Source organism: Fringilla coelebs (genome assembly GCF_963513975.1).
Source record: "Fringilla coelebs genome assembly, chromosome: 12".
Taxonomy (NCBI): domain Eukaryota; kingdom Metazoa; phylum Chordata; class Aves; order Passeriformes; family Fringillidae; genus Fringilla; species Fringilla coelebs.
In genome coordinates this window covers 16,983,464-16,998,180 of record NC_140038.1, presented here as the reverse complement: position 1 = coordinate 16,998,180, position 14,717 = coordinate 16,983,464, and the positions used below count along the sequence as shown (strand labels likewise).

The following is a 14,717-nucleotide window of genomic DNA, read 5'->3' as shown; positions in this document are numbered from 1 at the left end:
ATTCTTCCTATAAATATCACAGTAATTTTTCTTTTAATGACTTCTATTAATAAACTCCACGCAAGAACTAGTAAAAGGCAAAAGGCTTTAATTAAGTTATATTTGAGATTTCTCCAACATCCTCTCTGACTATGAAAAAAATGACATATCTTAAACTTGACCTTTGCATTTTCCCAAAGTCAATAGCTTTCCTAGTTAAGCTGCTAAGTGGAGTTGCTGCAGGGTTTCCAAAGCAATCCACTTACAATGTGAAAACTTTGTTCCACTCTGGGTTGAGGTTCTTGTAAACGGTGTGTGTTTGAAGCATGTCATTTCCCAGCTCCAAGACACAGAAAGGATCACTTTTGCCTAGGGAAAGGAAAGGAAAATTAAGTTATGGTATTTAGCATGCAGACTCCTTCTTTGCAGTAGGGCTGAGGAAGTGATTTGTTTAATAAAATCAGATCCATTAAAGCAACTGAGAAGTGCCCCGTTCTGTTGCCAAAAAATCCAGTATCTCTGATCATCCCCAGTTCTGGAAACTCCAACACTTACCTTACAGCTCACTCAGGGGGCTTCACTCTAACACCTGAAATCTGAGACCTTCAGTGAATCATCCCTCAGTCCTCACAGCAAGATCTGTTGTGGTGACAATGACTCAGCCACCTTAGGAAAGCAGCACCACTGCCCTGAGCCAGGGAAGGAGCAGCGCTGCAGTTACACTCCCTGTTTTATCCTCTGCTTAGAGCCTGTGGTCTTCTTCAGTTGATTACAGGATTAAGTATCCACATCATGAGAAAAGAAGCACAACACTGACTGAAATCAGAAGCATTTCTTCAATTAGTTCCATGTGAGCAAGTCCTTGAAGCTCTGAAGGCTCTACACTGTGCCACAGTTTAAACAAAACCCAACATCAACTGGAGAATCCATGCATGATCCAAGTATTGGACTTAGAGCGAACAAACAGAGCAAACCCCCCACAACAGAACAAAAAAAAGGCAAAAAAAAAAAAGGGCAAAAAACCTCCTCCTCTCTAAAGAAGGATGTCAACATGGAATCCATTAGGTGAACATGTTTGCTAATGTATTTTTTGATCACTCACATTAAATGAATTTGCAGTTTGACCAACTCATTGCAGCTCAGCAGTTTCCTTTGTGAGCAGAGTGGCCCCTTATCAGCATGTCTGGCTCAGTATCTGATTTAATCTCATCTCCAATGCTCATGTACAACTCAGCCACAGACACTCCAGCCTAACTTCTATGTAGGCAACTAAATATGTCAGCAATGCAGGGATTTAGATATCAGACAAACAAGCTATTTAAGCAAAAGCTGTCCTTTTCTTAATCCTTATTTTCTGTATTATTAATGCAGAGCTTTTAAGGGTCTTACTCTCAGAAGTTTATAAACTAAACAGGAATCTTTTCAGTATGTAAACAGTGGGTATTAACTAGTCAATATTGGTAAAGTTTAAAGACCATGTGTATTACTGGAATCTATTTGTCTTCTCCTTTTCAGCTTACATGCCCATTCCCTGATAGTGTGGAAAATGCATGTAGCCTTTCAGAGAAACTGCTTGAAATGCAAACTGGTATATGCCAAAAACAATCCCACTGTATAATTTGGTATTCTGAATGCTATTTTTTGGTCAGTGAGCAAATGCAGTGTTTGAGAAGAACTCTCATGCGTACACAGAAAACATCCAACAAAGCAGAAAAAGTCATTTCCACATCAACAGAACTATTATCTGGGAATATAAAAGTATGGAAGGCTCAAACTGGGCTAGCTGTGGGTGAAGAGCTTCTACATATATGATACAGCTGTCTGGAAACCAGCCCAAAAATTTATGTCCAAGAATAAAATATGGATTTCCAGAACACTGAAACCAAAGCAGATAGTGTGTGTTTTCTGATCACTATTATTACAGCAGGCTAAAAACTTGCAATTAAAATCTATGATGACAACATACAGAAATCCCAATCACACCAAAATCCAGTCTTTACTGTGGGAATAAGGTATAAAGTGTCATTACACACATCATACCCACCAGGCTGCAGGACTCGGGGGATTTAAGACTCGTGGCTGCTACGGGAAGGGACAGGGAGGGGACACTACCTGCTCATATTGCTCCTCTATTAACCCTTGGAAATCTTTGTACCTCTGATTCCCTCTGTGATTTTCCCTTTATTAGATTTTTAGCTGGGACTTTGAATTTACTTTTATCAATAACAATAAATCTGAGCAGTCTCCTTGGCAATGCAGGAAATATGGCACTGCTCTAGGAGGGCTCTATTATGGAAGCCCATAATTGCTGCACTAATCATTTATGAATGGCTCAGAACAGATAATTAATCTTTATGTCTCTCATTTCATGATCAGAAATTATGCTATTTTTACCTAAAATGGCTGCATCCTTTTGCAATTTGGTGGGTCTATTACAGCATAATACTAGGATATTTTCAGCACTGCCATTGAAAAACAATTTGTCATTTGCTTCATGAATCAGGCTCAAAGCCTGGGTTATTTTGAATATAATGACAGACTGAGTAACCTTTTACTTAAGCAGAATTTCATTCTGTGCTATGCACAAGGAATGTGTATCACATACTCTGTATGAAAAGTCTTTGAATTGCAGAATCAAGAACCTGCGTGTCTCTTCCAATGTTCATTATCCACCCACATGCTCCTGTTTGAGTACTGAGGGAGAGGGGGCCAAATCCATCACTGATGCAACTGCTTCAGCATCAGCAAAGTCTTCCTGAGGGTGAATAACCTCCTGGGCTCAGCTCTTTCCGTGAATTCTGTCTATATTAAAACTCCACATATTTCTAGATGGAACTTTTGGCACATGGCAAAGCTGTGCTACACTTACCAAATTAAATTAGTCAGCAAGGTGCAGTTACACCCCTAATTCCATATGGACCCATACATTATGTCAATTTAGATGTGGATTTCTTTACAAGTTACCTTTCATTATTGACAGGTTTTGGGCTGTTTTTTGGTTTTTTCCAAATTAAGTTCTTCAGTTCCTTAAAGTACTGCTTTCTGCAGTAAACATTTTTTTCCAATTCAGGGTTAGCAGTGAATTGCATACAGCCCTAAAACAGTACCATGATTAATAGTGGGCTTTGTCCTTTGCTCCTCAGGAGCAGCATTCTCTTATGTAACAATGCCTTCACAAAAACAAGGGAATGGGGCAAAAATGTTTTCCCTCTACCATCTTTCCTGCCTTTATCAACAAGTTATCTTGAAAAAATTACTGTGTCAGCAAATACACAACACACAATGCTGTGCCTGTGAATTATGAGCTGCTGTGAGATAGAGAGGGGAATTAAAAGGTCTCCAGAATCCTGGAGAAGATGATAATAAAAATAATAATATCCAGGCAGTCTCTACAAGAGAAGTATCAACCTCCTAGATTTTCCCCAGAGGTACAATATAAAGTTGTGGTTTTAAAAGGTGTTAGTGTCCACTGCTGTCAGGACCAAGCACAACCTGAGGAACAGCTCAGTGGAAAATCCATATTTTTCATGGAGTAAGAGCACCAAAAAGGTCATGCCAAAGTGAAGCCTCAAATAAGCTCTAAGAGAAAGCATCGCACTCGCAGCCCTGCTGCTGACAAGCTTCCTCTGCCAGGTGACAGCCTGCAGCACCACCCAAACCCACACACCCAGCACCACATCAGACACCCCAGCATCTCTCAGTCTTGCTCCAAACTCACAAGACACCTGATAGAAGGTGGAGAAGCTTTGCTTTGCAGGTGCTCTGCGAGCACCACTACTGCGTATCAACTCTTATTTTACGTATTCCTGATGGAAAAAACACTTAGCATGATGTGCTGTTGTAAAGTTATCTGTCAGATTGCTCAGGTCTAATGGGAAATTAAGAACTCCATCCACTGGACTTTCCCACATACTTTTGGCAGTCAAAGCCATTTGGTATCTCAGCTCCCTGAGGCAGGTTTCAGTGCTACAGAGATGATGGAGTGATTCACTTTTCCTTGATCAACTGATCATTTGCAATATATTACAGCATCCTATGCTGCAAAACAGAAATAAAATACCTGAAAAATCTGCTGCCATCAGGTCCACTGCTTTTAAAACTTTGACTTGTAAGAAGCCAATGTCCTTTATGTCCCGAAAGGAATTCTTCATAGACTGCAAGGAGAAAAGTGTAAAGATGTATTTTGTTTGTAATTCAGTAAGAAACAGAGACTATGGACCACTAAATAACTTATCACAGAATCAGTTAGGTTGGAAGCAACCTCATCATCAAGTTCAACAACTAACCTTGCACGGCCATGCCCACCACTAAACCATGTCCCTAAAAGCTACATCTACCCATCTTTTAAATACCTCCAGCACTGATGGCTCAACCACTTCTCTGGGCAGCCTGTTCCAGTGCTGAAAACTCTTTTGGTAAAGAAATATTCCCAAATATCCAATCTAAACCTCCCCAGGCACAAATTGAGATACACTTATTCCATCCTGACCAGCTTTTGAGGACATGGAAGCCATCACAAAGCTTTATCTCCCAACATTTAAAGTCCAGAAAATAACCTTCCCAAAGGAGGGAATAAAGCTAAGTGTATTATTATCTCTTCATGATATTCAGTGTCTCATTCCCCATGATAATCTCCTAATACAATTCAAGTTTGCAAAGAACAGCATTAGTTTAAAACTCAGCAAATACAAACAGCCAAATTGCTTGGGTCTACCTGCCCTGCCAATCTCCTTGTCATCCAACATGCAACTACTCCATTTAATAGTTTTCTTCGGGAGGGGACATGACCTTATGACTGGAGAAATTTTTTTTTCTGCAATTTTGACTATTTTGAAACCAAAACATAAAAGAAAAAATAAAAGGAAAAAAAAAAAAAAAGACAAACTCACATAACGCTGAAAAATCTGCTGCCGTTCATTGGGGTCTCCCAAGGGACAGACACACAGATCAGAGATAGACACTCCTGTACAGGGGGCAACAGCAATCAGCATCAGCAGGGACCCTGGGTGTTTCTCCAGAGGCAGCTCCAAGCAGTTGGTCTGCTTTGTTGGCAGGGCAGTAATGTCAACGTGGCACCTGGAACGACGTTGCCAAGGGTTATTAAGAAAAAAGAGGTGGCAAAAAAAAAAAAACCAACCAACATTTATATTGATTTCAGCAGCAAGCAGGTACCAAAACTTTCTGCTTCTTCAGTGCAAAAAATATAAACATCCCAAAATTAAACATGGGATACTAGTTAGGCAGATTCTATTGCACTTGCTGTCAGATTTTGCTTTCTGCTCTGTCTACTGGTAAGGGGAAGTAAAAGGTTTGGGCTGCAAGTACAGGAGGAAAAGTTAACTCTGGCCTGCCTCACTTCCCCTCTAAAATCCCCCAGTGTTTTGTGATGGATTTGAAACACAATTCAATTTCACCTGGGGGAAAAGAAAAGGGGCAAATGCAAAATTTAAAACATTAGCCTAAAATAGATTAGTTTCTTTAAAGTCACATACTCCATTTTATGCTACATTATACTGTATGCCCCAATCTCTTTTACAAGCCTTACTAGAGCTACATTTTCAGTGTACTGTTATATTTCCCAAAGGGAAGGACTGTTTTAAAAGTCCCCCCCACCCACTCCTTGCATGTAATATGTATCATTAACTTGATGCTTCCCCCAAAAATAAAAATAAAGAGGATAAAAGAGAAACATTCATAAAGAGACAACAATAAAATATGAGCATGGGCTAACACAGAGAGATCACCAGGCAGTCAGTTACACACGAAGGGAGTGGTTAAATGCAACAAAAAGTGTAATCACTTGGCTCAGCTAAATGCCTTCTATTTAGAAGTCCAGTAAATGGAGTGGAACTTTCTTGAACCTCCATGGGGCTTGGCTCATAAGAACAGGCTGAGAAAAAGTTACAGATGAAAAAAGGGTAAAAAATAAAACAAAACAAAACAAAACAAACAAAGCGAAAAAAAATAAGAAAAAAGAAAAAAAAAAAAAGAAGGAAGGAAAAGGTTTGCTGCCACACTGCAAGAGGAGGAACATTCCTCAAAGGGATGGGCAGTGGCTGATGGAGAGCGAGGGGTTTTGCTTCACTTAATGCCTGCCGACAAGTTTTTATTTAAACTAAACTTGTTAAGGTGTTGTCTTAATAGGCTAAAATTCCACAGGGTTCCCCCAGGTGTGTTTCTTCTGGGTAAATGGTGCATGTAGTGTTCCTGATTGATCCCATTCCAGTAGTAGAGCTGGAGCAGTTTATGCCCATCTGCTATAAATTGCATGCTTTCCGCTTCTTAACAGCCTATTTTCTGTGAATGCTAAAGGGGGTGAAAAAAAAGAGGAAAAAATCTCAAAACATTTCAGCCTGAGAACCCAAGAAACCATGTTATGAAGTAAAAGCCACTGCTCTGATGAGTTTCGAAGCTGTCCAGTAGCTCTGTGTATTAAAACACAACTCCTTAAGCTTCCTCTGACCACAATCAACGGGAATGACTTTGCCTTAAGTGTGCTCTTTTCTCTCCACTGCTCTGGAGGTACAACAGGTTTCAAGTTTACTCTTATTAACTGCTTTCAAGTGCTTTGAAAGAGAAGGAAAATAAACCAGGCAGAGTACCAAGACGGCTCAGCGCGTAGGCTGCCTCTCAACACCATTTCCAAGTGTGAGAGGTTGCATTTAAAGCTCACTGCTACACCTAGACTCTTCAGAGAAATATGACAGGAAAAGTTACAGCAGGAAAGAAAACAAAACAACAACAAAGAGAGAGAAAAAGACCTTATTTCTTTCTGAGAAAAAGCGCTTATCGCTTCCATGCCGGAGGTCAAGATCACCTTGGCTGCATTAACACCGCCATGTCTCAGGCTGCAGCAATTTCAGCGATACTTGGGGTATCAGCACAGGAGGGGGAGTGTATCCTTATCTTGGAGTTTGGTTTTTTTGGTTTGGTTTTTTTTCTAGATGCAGAAACTAAAGGAAGGAGAGGGGAAATCTCAAGGTCACCCAGCTGCTCTGTGGTTCAGCTGGCAGTAGAGGCCATGTCTCCCACATCAGCATTTCATACACCACCCACTCAATGCAGTCCACAAAAAGCTGGGAAAAGCTGCAGTTGATTTTTTTATGTTTAAAACTTTCCATGGAGTAAGACAGAAAACACAACTTGTTCAGACAAGAGCGTCTCCCACCAATAGATAACCTCAAACTCCATCAGATGTCAAAGGCAAAGTCAAATATAATTCTATCTTGTTTTGGCAAATTGGAATCGCTTCTCTCCTGAAAAGAATTCCATTTGCATAAAGTTAAAGAAAAGATGGAGTACAAGGGTGTGGGGGTCAGAGCAATGCACATGTGGAGGGGAAAACAGCAGGAGGTAGAGTGTAAATATTTCTTCCTCAAATCATGTCTGATTTCTGTGCAAACTAACTTTCCTTAAAACATCTGTGTTCACTCAAGGTAGGCCTATATTTTCTTGTGAGGAAAAAAAATCTTGTGAGAAAAGAAAATCCACATTTGCACTGGCAAAAGGCTTAAGAAAAAAAGATACTCTGTTTCATTTAGGTTATAAAGTCAGACTGCGGAGAATGCAGCTTGGTAAAACAATTAGACATTCAATTTACTATATAAATTCAGCAATTTCCACACTAACACTTCTACACTATTAAAACTACTCTAATGATTTCCAAACTACTTCCTTCATTCTTGTGAAACAACAACTCTTCTTTTCCTTCTTTCTCAGCCTTTTAGCTGCAAGATCTTACTACACATAATTATTTCACAGGAAAGTGGTAAGAGACTTGTGATGGGCACAGAATCAAATTAATGGAGGTAATCCACTTTTGTTTAAAAGTTGTCTGCTCTGAATGCAAAGGGCAAAACTCTCAGACCATTTGTATTTTAGGTGATACAAATGATCTCCTGAGTTAAATTCTCAAGAGTAATCCTGTCTTTGGATAGAACAGCTCTGCTTGTTGTCATCTTTTGCTGTGCTACATATTAAATTCAGACATAATCTTTCACACAAGTGGCTACATGAACAATCTATAGGGGCTGCAGCTCTGTAAGACTGCATTGTGCACACAGCTGTATCACTTTCCTTTCTTTTAACCACAATTAATTAAATGCTTTCCTTCCTCCTCCTGATCAGTATTGAGGTCTACCTCTCTATATTAAGACTCTAGTCCTGTACAGCTTTAGTTCTCATTTAAGACTGTTCTTCTGACTTAAAGCCTTCACCTGTAGTTTCCTTTTTCCCCATTTTTTACTAATTTTGCAGAGAAAGAGTACTTGAGAACAGTACACAGCAAATCTGGGATTAAAATACTAAAATATCAGGGAATTACATGTTAAAATTTCACTAAAAGGTGCTGAGGTTAGCTTCTTACTAGCCATGGAGTTGTATTTTATTTTCCCAATCACAGTTAATCAAATTATGACAGGAACCTTTAAATGCATATAAATACAGATGAAAAAAATCTGTACACAACAGCACACTCTACCCCCTGCAGATTTCTTGAAATCCCTTCACAAAAGAGATCAGAATCATCAGAGAGTAGAGACAGATATATCTGTGATTAATACTTGAAATTTCAAATGCCAAAGGTGCCGGGGAAACAATTAATAAGGCCTTATTATGACTTATTCAATGGAAAAATTTTGTTTTTTCTGATTCATCCTACAGCCTGGTGAGATTTAAGTGAAGGATTTGGTTGCAGCCATAATGGGGATTTTACTGCTCCATCCCAACAGCACAGCCTTTAAAACACGGGGTGTTTCTTATTGCAAAGACAGTTTCCTGGAGGCATTCATCATAAAGATATTGGATGCACTCCAGTCTCAGAGCTCATGTCTTAAGTTTAGCAATTTTTGTAAAATCTCTTTCTTGAGGTAAATATGTGAAGGAAAACCCTTCAACGTTCTGCAGCATCTCTTTTTCCAGAACATATCCCCTAATGCAGAAACACTCTCTAACAACCTGGCATAAACAATTTAACTCTGCCTGGACAAATTCTGCACATGTTAACACCTTTGTTTATTCATATACATTAACATCCTCTCCTGTTTATAGCATGCCTCTTCTCCCAAAGGACACAAAAAGCACTCAATAAACGTTACTAACAGTCCTGTGCAGACTAAATAGAGGGATTATTTCAGCCAGCACCAAAATGCAGCCAGCCCTCAGTGTCAGAGCCTGCAGCTGAACCACTCAAGGCTGTGGGATTTTAAGTGAGGAAGAGAAATTGGACCCAGCTGAAACTCTGAGGAGACTGCAGGTAGGCTGAATGTAATAATTTAGCTTGTGATGTGCACTGACAGTGAGGGTTTGTTTTGTGATAGAAGGGTGACATGAAATGTTTCCTCACTAATTCAGAAGCAGACAAACACCCCAGGTGTTTGCGCTCAGCACCAGAGGTCCAAGGCATTCCTTATTCTACATGCTCCATGCTCTCCACAGACACTTCAGGTCCTATTTCAAGAACAATATTTTACCTTGAAAACAAATTATGCCTGGGAGAAGAACCATATTCCAGAGTCTTAAGGCATCCGTATTATCTGAAATCCTGGGTCTAAAGGAATTAAGAGGAGTCTTCGTGCCACAAAAGTTTATCAGATTTGACTTTGCTGGGAGCACCTCCAGCCTAATTTAAATATTTAAAACATGAATATATTTAAAGGTTTAACCAACGCAGTTGGAGGTTGAACAGGAAGGGACCATAATGAATTCTAACTCTATTCATAAATTGACCGCAGAATTATTAAGTCAGATCCAGAAAATTTTCTTTTTTCCTTAAAGCCATGCAAATTATTTGAGGGCAGTTGGCTGCACTGTTGTGTGTAATGACCGAATATAACCCACAAACATTTTACTAAAGAATATTTCTTACAATGATGTTGTGAAATCCAGAAATCTCAAAACTCAACTTGGAAATCATGGAGACAATAAACATGGCACCTCATAATGCTGTTTTTCCAACAGAATCCTTCTCCAGATTAGACTGCATTTGAACCCTTCATAAAATATTATTTATAGGGTGTCAAAAAGTTTCTACACTGTAAAAACAATACTTGTTATTATGTGCTTGGTGTTTACCTATTCTTGCAATAGCTCTTCAAAAACTAGTGTATTTTTTTTCCATTTTGATGCTACAGCCAATTTGCTGTGCTTAAGACAACAAAAGCAAAAAAATTTTTCTCCACATAGACAACAAAAATAAATTTAAATATGGAATAATGGAATTGTTTGGGTTGGAAGGGATCTTAAAGATCATCTTGTTCCATGGGCAGGGACACCTTCCACTAAATCAGGCTGCTCAGGGTCCCATCCAACCTGGCCTTGAACACTTCCAGGAATTTACCCTAGAAGATTTACCTTTTCTTTAAGGTGAATCTAACACACAGACCTCACCAGTGCTGAATAGAACAAGCATTTCATGGATCATTTTTGCCACACCACCTGCCAGAAACCAGGAGGAAAAAAAGTTGAGGGAAGCCTAGGGAAAAAGTAAAGTAAAGGGGGAAAACCTCAGGAAGTATTGCTCCAGCATCAGAGACTGACCCGAGGCAAGCTGCAAACACTGCTTTATTTCTTAACTCTAAACAGAGTATCAGAAGTAATGGAAGTAACTGTGAGAATGGAAGGAACAGATTCATCTTCAGCCACTTCTCCATGTGATGAGCAACAGCACTCAGCCAGAAAGAATTTCCTGCTCTGCAAAACCACAAACATTTGTAGAGCCAAAGGGCATTGTTCTTCTCAGTGAATAGTCTCAAACTATTTGAATGCCTAAAGTAAGAGAATGTCCTTATGAGTTTCTGCTCTTTAGTCAGCCCATTGTGAAACCCTGGCCAGGTGAGAGCAGCAAACAACTGCAGGCAGGGTCCCTACCCTCAGGAAATTGAGAGTTGTGGCAATGATCCTGCCAGCAGATGAGCATGGACAGACCAAAGAGGGTGTCCAGTAGAGTGAATGTTCTTGGTGCTGCTGCATGTCCCCAACAGCACAGATGTTGTTTGGGGAGATGGGTCCACAGGACAATGCTGAAAACCAAAGCAGGGAACAGAGAGGTACTACTAAGAAAACAGCAGTGTAAAAATTCAGAGAGAGTGGAATGGAATTAAAGAATCTTAGAAGAGCACAGCATTAAAGTGCAAACAGAAAAAAAGGGACACCACTCTCAAAAGGAGCACAAAACTCCTGGGCTGGCACCAGCAGAGCAAATAAAAATGTGGAGCAATATCACCACAAAAATACAGAAAAATCCTGCCTCTTGATGCCACTGAGCTCCCACAGTACTTCAGGTTTTAGAGGCAGCCTGGGTGTCTCTGCATTCAGATTTTGTCTAGTTGATTACCCGCTAACAGGTTTTTATAAACATAATGTAAACACAACCTGGAAAGGACTGGAATAAGGACAGGAAAATATATTATGATGGTGGCGATGAAAACAAATTTATTAGTTTTAAAAAATAATAAAAATAACTTTATTTTTTTGTACTTACCCCATTTTCCCCCCACCCCAAAAAAAAAAAACCACTAACTCAAACCCAACTTACGTTCCCAAAAGCTCCTCGTGCTTTTTGTTATCCTTTCTCCACACCTCAATGTCCAACATATCCTTCCTGTCAGAGAAGTAGTGAAAATCAAACTGTTCCCTCCACTGAGGATTTGCACTCTTACACAGTGTCTAGAAAACATGCAGTTATAATATTTACTTTTCTTAAACAGTACTTATTTTCACAGTAAATCAAAAAGAAGAAAAAAAAGAAATTAATTCTACAGAACAAGGCTGGAGGTAAGAGCATCAAGTACTAATGTCATTCCAACCAAAGCTCCCCAGCCCATCACACACAATCTCATCTTCCTAAATATTCTCTTTCCTCCCTCTCTATAACAATAAATATATACTTGTTATCTGAATGAATGGCTGGAAAAATTCCAAAGCGCAAGGTAGATCCCACCAGCTCCATGGTCATCATTCACCATTACACACTGGAAGAAACCAGGAATAACCCTTTTGAAGACAATCACCTGGAAACAGGTTTGAATGAATTAAAGAACCCAAAGCAGTGGTTTTTCACCCTTCTGTGTTAAGCAAAGAGCTCAGTCTTGCAGATTCACAACACATCTATGGACCATTTAAGAGACATTTAAAAAGGGATTGTAACGGGGATAAAGTAACTAAACCGTTTGTTATTTTTCAAAACTACTTTTCTAAATCAAAAACATATCATGACCTTGGTTTGAGGTCTGATGTGAGGGACAGAGTGCAGGTTTCAGATGCGCCTACATCCAAATGTTATGTTCTGTGAACTTGCTCTGTACATTTTGTACAGGAGGAGGTTTGTTTTCTCCTCCTCTGCACTTCCAGTTCATGACATGCAGAGCTCTTGCTCTCTCAAAAGAGTATTATTTTAATTATAGCCTTTCTTCTTATTAGACTTTCCAGATGAAATGTGTATCTTTGGGAACGTCATTAATTTCTTAGATTCTTATATAACTGAACTGTATACAGATAAACACAGCCTAGAAGAATAAAAATTTATATCAAAACCATGGAACATTTTATCTGTTTGAGGGGCAGGTTCTGCAATATGTAACATACTTTTAAAGAAAAGTGTTTTAAAAGTACAATAATTCCCCTGCACTGGAAACCATTTCAGGTCTATTTTCCCAGCACTGCAACTCCGACTTCTGTATTGGCAGAGAACAAAACATGTGTGATGCATGTAGCTTTATCTCATTTCATATTAATGTCAAACATCCATCAACATGATGAGTATGCTAAGTGCACAAAACACTGATAACACACAATATTCCTAACTTGCTCTTTCTCTACTGCTTAATGGTCTGGTCTCCTGATTTTGAACTCACTTATCAAAAAGAGCATCAAGAATATTTCCATCTGAGGTAGCAACACCAGTAAAAGAAACACCAAGCACCTTACTGACTTCAGACAACTTAAGGAAATCCTTAATACTTACCTTGCTTTTGTATCTTTGATCCCCCAGTTTGAGGAGAATAAAAATCTCTGCCAAGCCCCCTCTGGGCATGTTCTTGCCCTCCAAGAGGGTGATGGTGACCAGCCCGTTCCACAGCTGGTTCTTGCGCAGCGACTCCGAGAGCCGCAGGTTCCGCGCGGAACTCGACTGAAAAGCAAGGCACAACACGGAATGTTTCGAGACCCAAACGCATTTTCATGCTCACGTTAACTCGACTGAAATGCAAGGCACAACACGGAATGTTTCAAGATCCAAACATTTTCATGCTCACATTAACTGTGCTAGGAAAGCACACCAGGAGTGAGAGAGACACGCCATGCTTCCCTAAGGGTAAGCAGGCAATGGAAGGCAGTAGGATGTTATGGATTTTCTGCCCAACTGAAGGGACAGTGCTCAATGTCACAGCAAAATCAGCAGGGTTTGCTTAGACCACCAGAGAAGTCACCTTCAGCTACCCTGGCTGAGCTGTGGCGAGGGCACACCTTGAGCACTGAGAGCAGTCTGGTACCTTGGCTCAGGGAAAGGCACGGGAGAGTCATGGGGAACGGAACAGGGGAGAAACTAAAGTAAACTCTTAAAACCTCTCCAGCTACATCCATAAAAAACAGGTCTGTCCTTTCTGAGGAGGCAGCCCAGGATCATAAAGCCCACGGCCAGGTGAAAGGCTGAGCAGCATCTTCCACCTCCTCCATCACTCAGCCACCCGCCTTAGCTCTTTGCTAACTTTGCTGTTCCTGCTTCCAGAAACTGAGCCCACGAATCAAAAATACTGATGCCTGCTGAAAAAACACTGACACCACCAGGCTCTTTATCTGGAGTTATGGTTACCTGGTAGCCACATTTGTTACCTTCGCAGCTTCATCTTGTGCAGCACGGCTGCGCTAACAGTTTGCTAACTGGCAATATTTTATTGGACAGAGGATGATTAAATAGGCCTTTATTTGGGGGGAGTGAGCTGGAAACATTAAAACTCAAGGCTATACTCTTCTTCCCGCAGTAAAAATCCTGCCATATTTTATTCTCCTGAAGCAACTTTTAACTCGCCACACTTTGGAGCTTCAATCATGTCATGTACAGGTGGGAGCAAGACGGAGGAGAAGATTTCACAAGTCACTTTAAAACAGGACGTGTTAGCTTTAAAAGCAAGTAAGAAATGTTGTTGCTAAATAAAACGATTGCAAAAGCACCTGATGTCTGGAGATTACTTTTTATGGATCAATTACCCGGCAACAAAATTCTTAAATCATAGGTGGTGAACTCACAAAGTTTTTACTTGCTTTTTACTGGTTAAAATACCGAATTCTGAATCCCACAAGCATATTAATATACTTCTATTTAAACACCCCGTTTGGCTTTCCTGGCGCAACGGGTAAAAATTCCTACCTTTAAAAAGAAAACGAGATTTTGATTCATAAATCCAGCTGCAATGTAATTTCTTTTCTCTTCTTTTTTTTTTTTTTTCTTTTTTAAAGTTCGTCTTTTGGGCCAAAAAGCTAAAGCATGACTGTTCCCATGGACATACTTCAAAGTCCCAGCAGATATACTCCTCCCTAAACACTGCAACTATTTCAAAATCCTTTTTATAAAAAAGGGAGTAATGTCCACAAGGGATCAAAGGGCATTCTACAGTCTGGCAATCGCCTTAGAAAAATGGCAGTGCTTCCATGAAATATGCCCTAAAATAATTTTGCAGCTTGGTATGTCCTAATTTCGAATTGGATGTTTATCTTGGAAAGGCTTCTATCTAACTTGTCCATAA

General features: G+C 39.9%; 1 protein-coding gene across 1 annotated transcript in view; it reads right to left on the bottom strand.

Annotated features, from left to right (window-relative positions):
- Positions 1-14,717, bottom strand: part of MCTP2 (multiple C2 and transmembrane domain containing 2) — a 99,547-nt gene that overhangs the window by 55,806 nt on the left and 29,024 nt on the right. The window contains exons 8-12 of the mRNA XM_084213731.1: positions 12,941-13,105; positions 11,513-11,643; positions 4,869-5,055; positions 4,040-4,133; positions 246-348 (exon numbers count right to left, since the gene is read on the bottom strand). Of these exons, the coding sequence (XP_084069857.1) occupies positions 246-348; positions 4,040-4,133; positions 4,869-5,055; positions 11,513-11,643; positions 12,941-13,105 (680 nt within the window). The remainder of the gene's footprint in view (positions 1-245; positions 349-4,039; positions 4,134-4,868; positions 5,056-11,512; positions 11,644-12,940; positions 13,106-14,717) is intronic.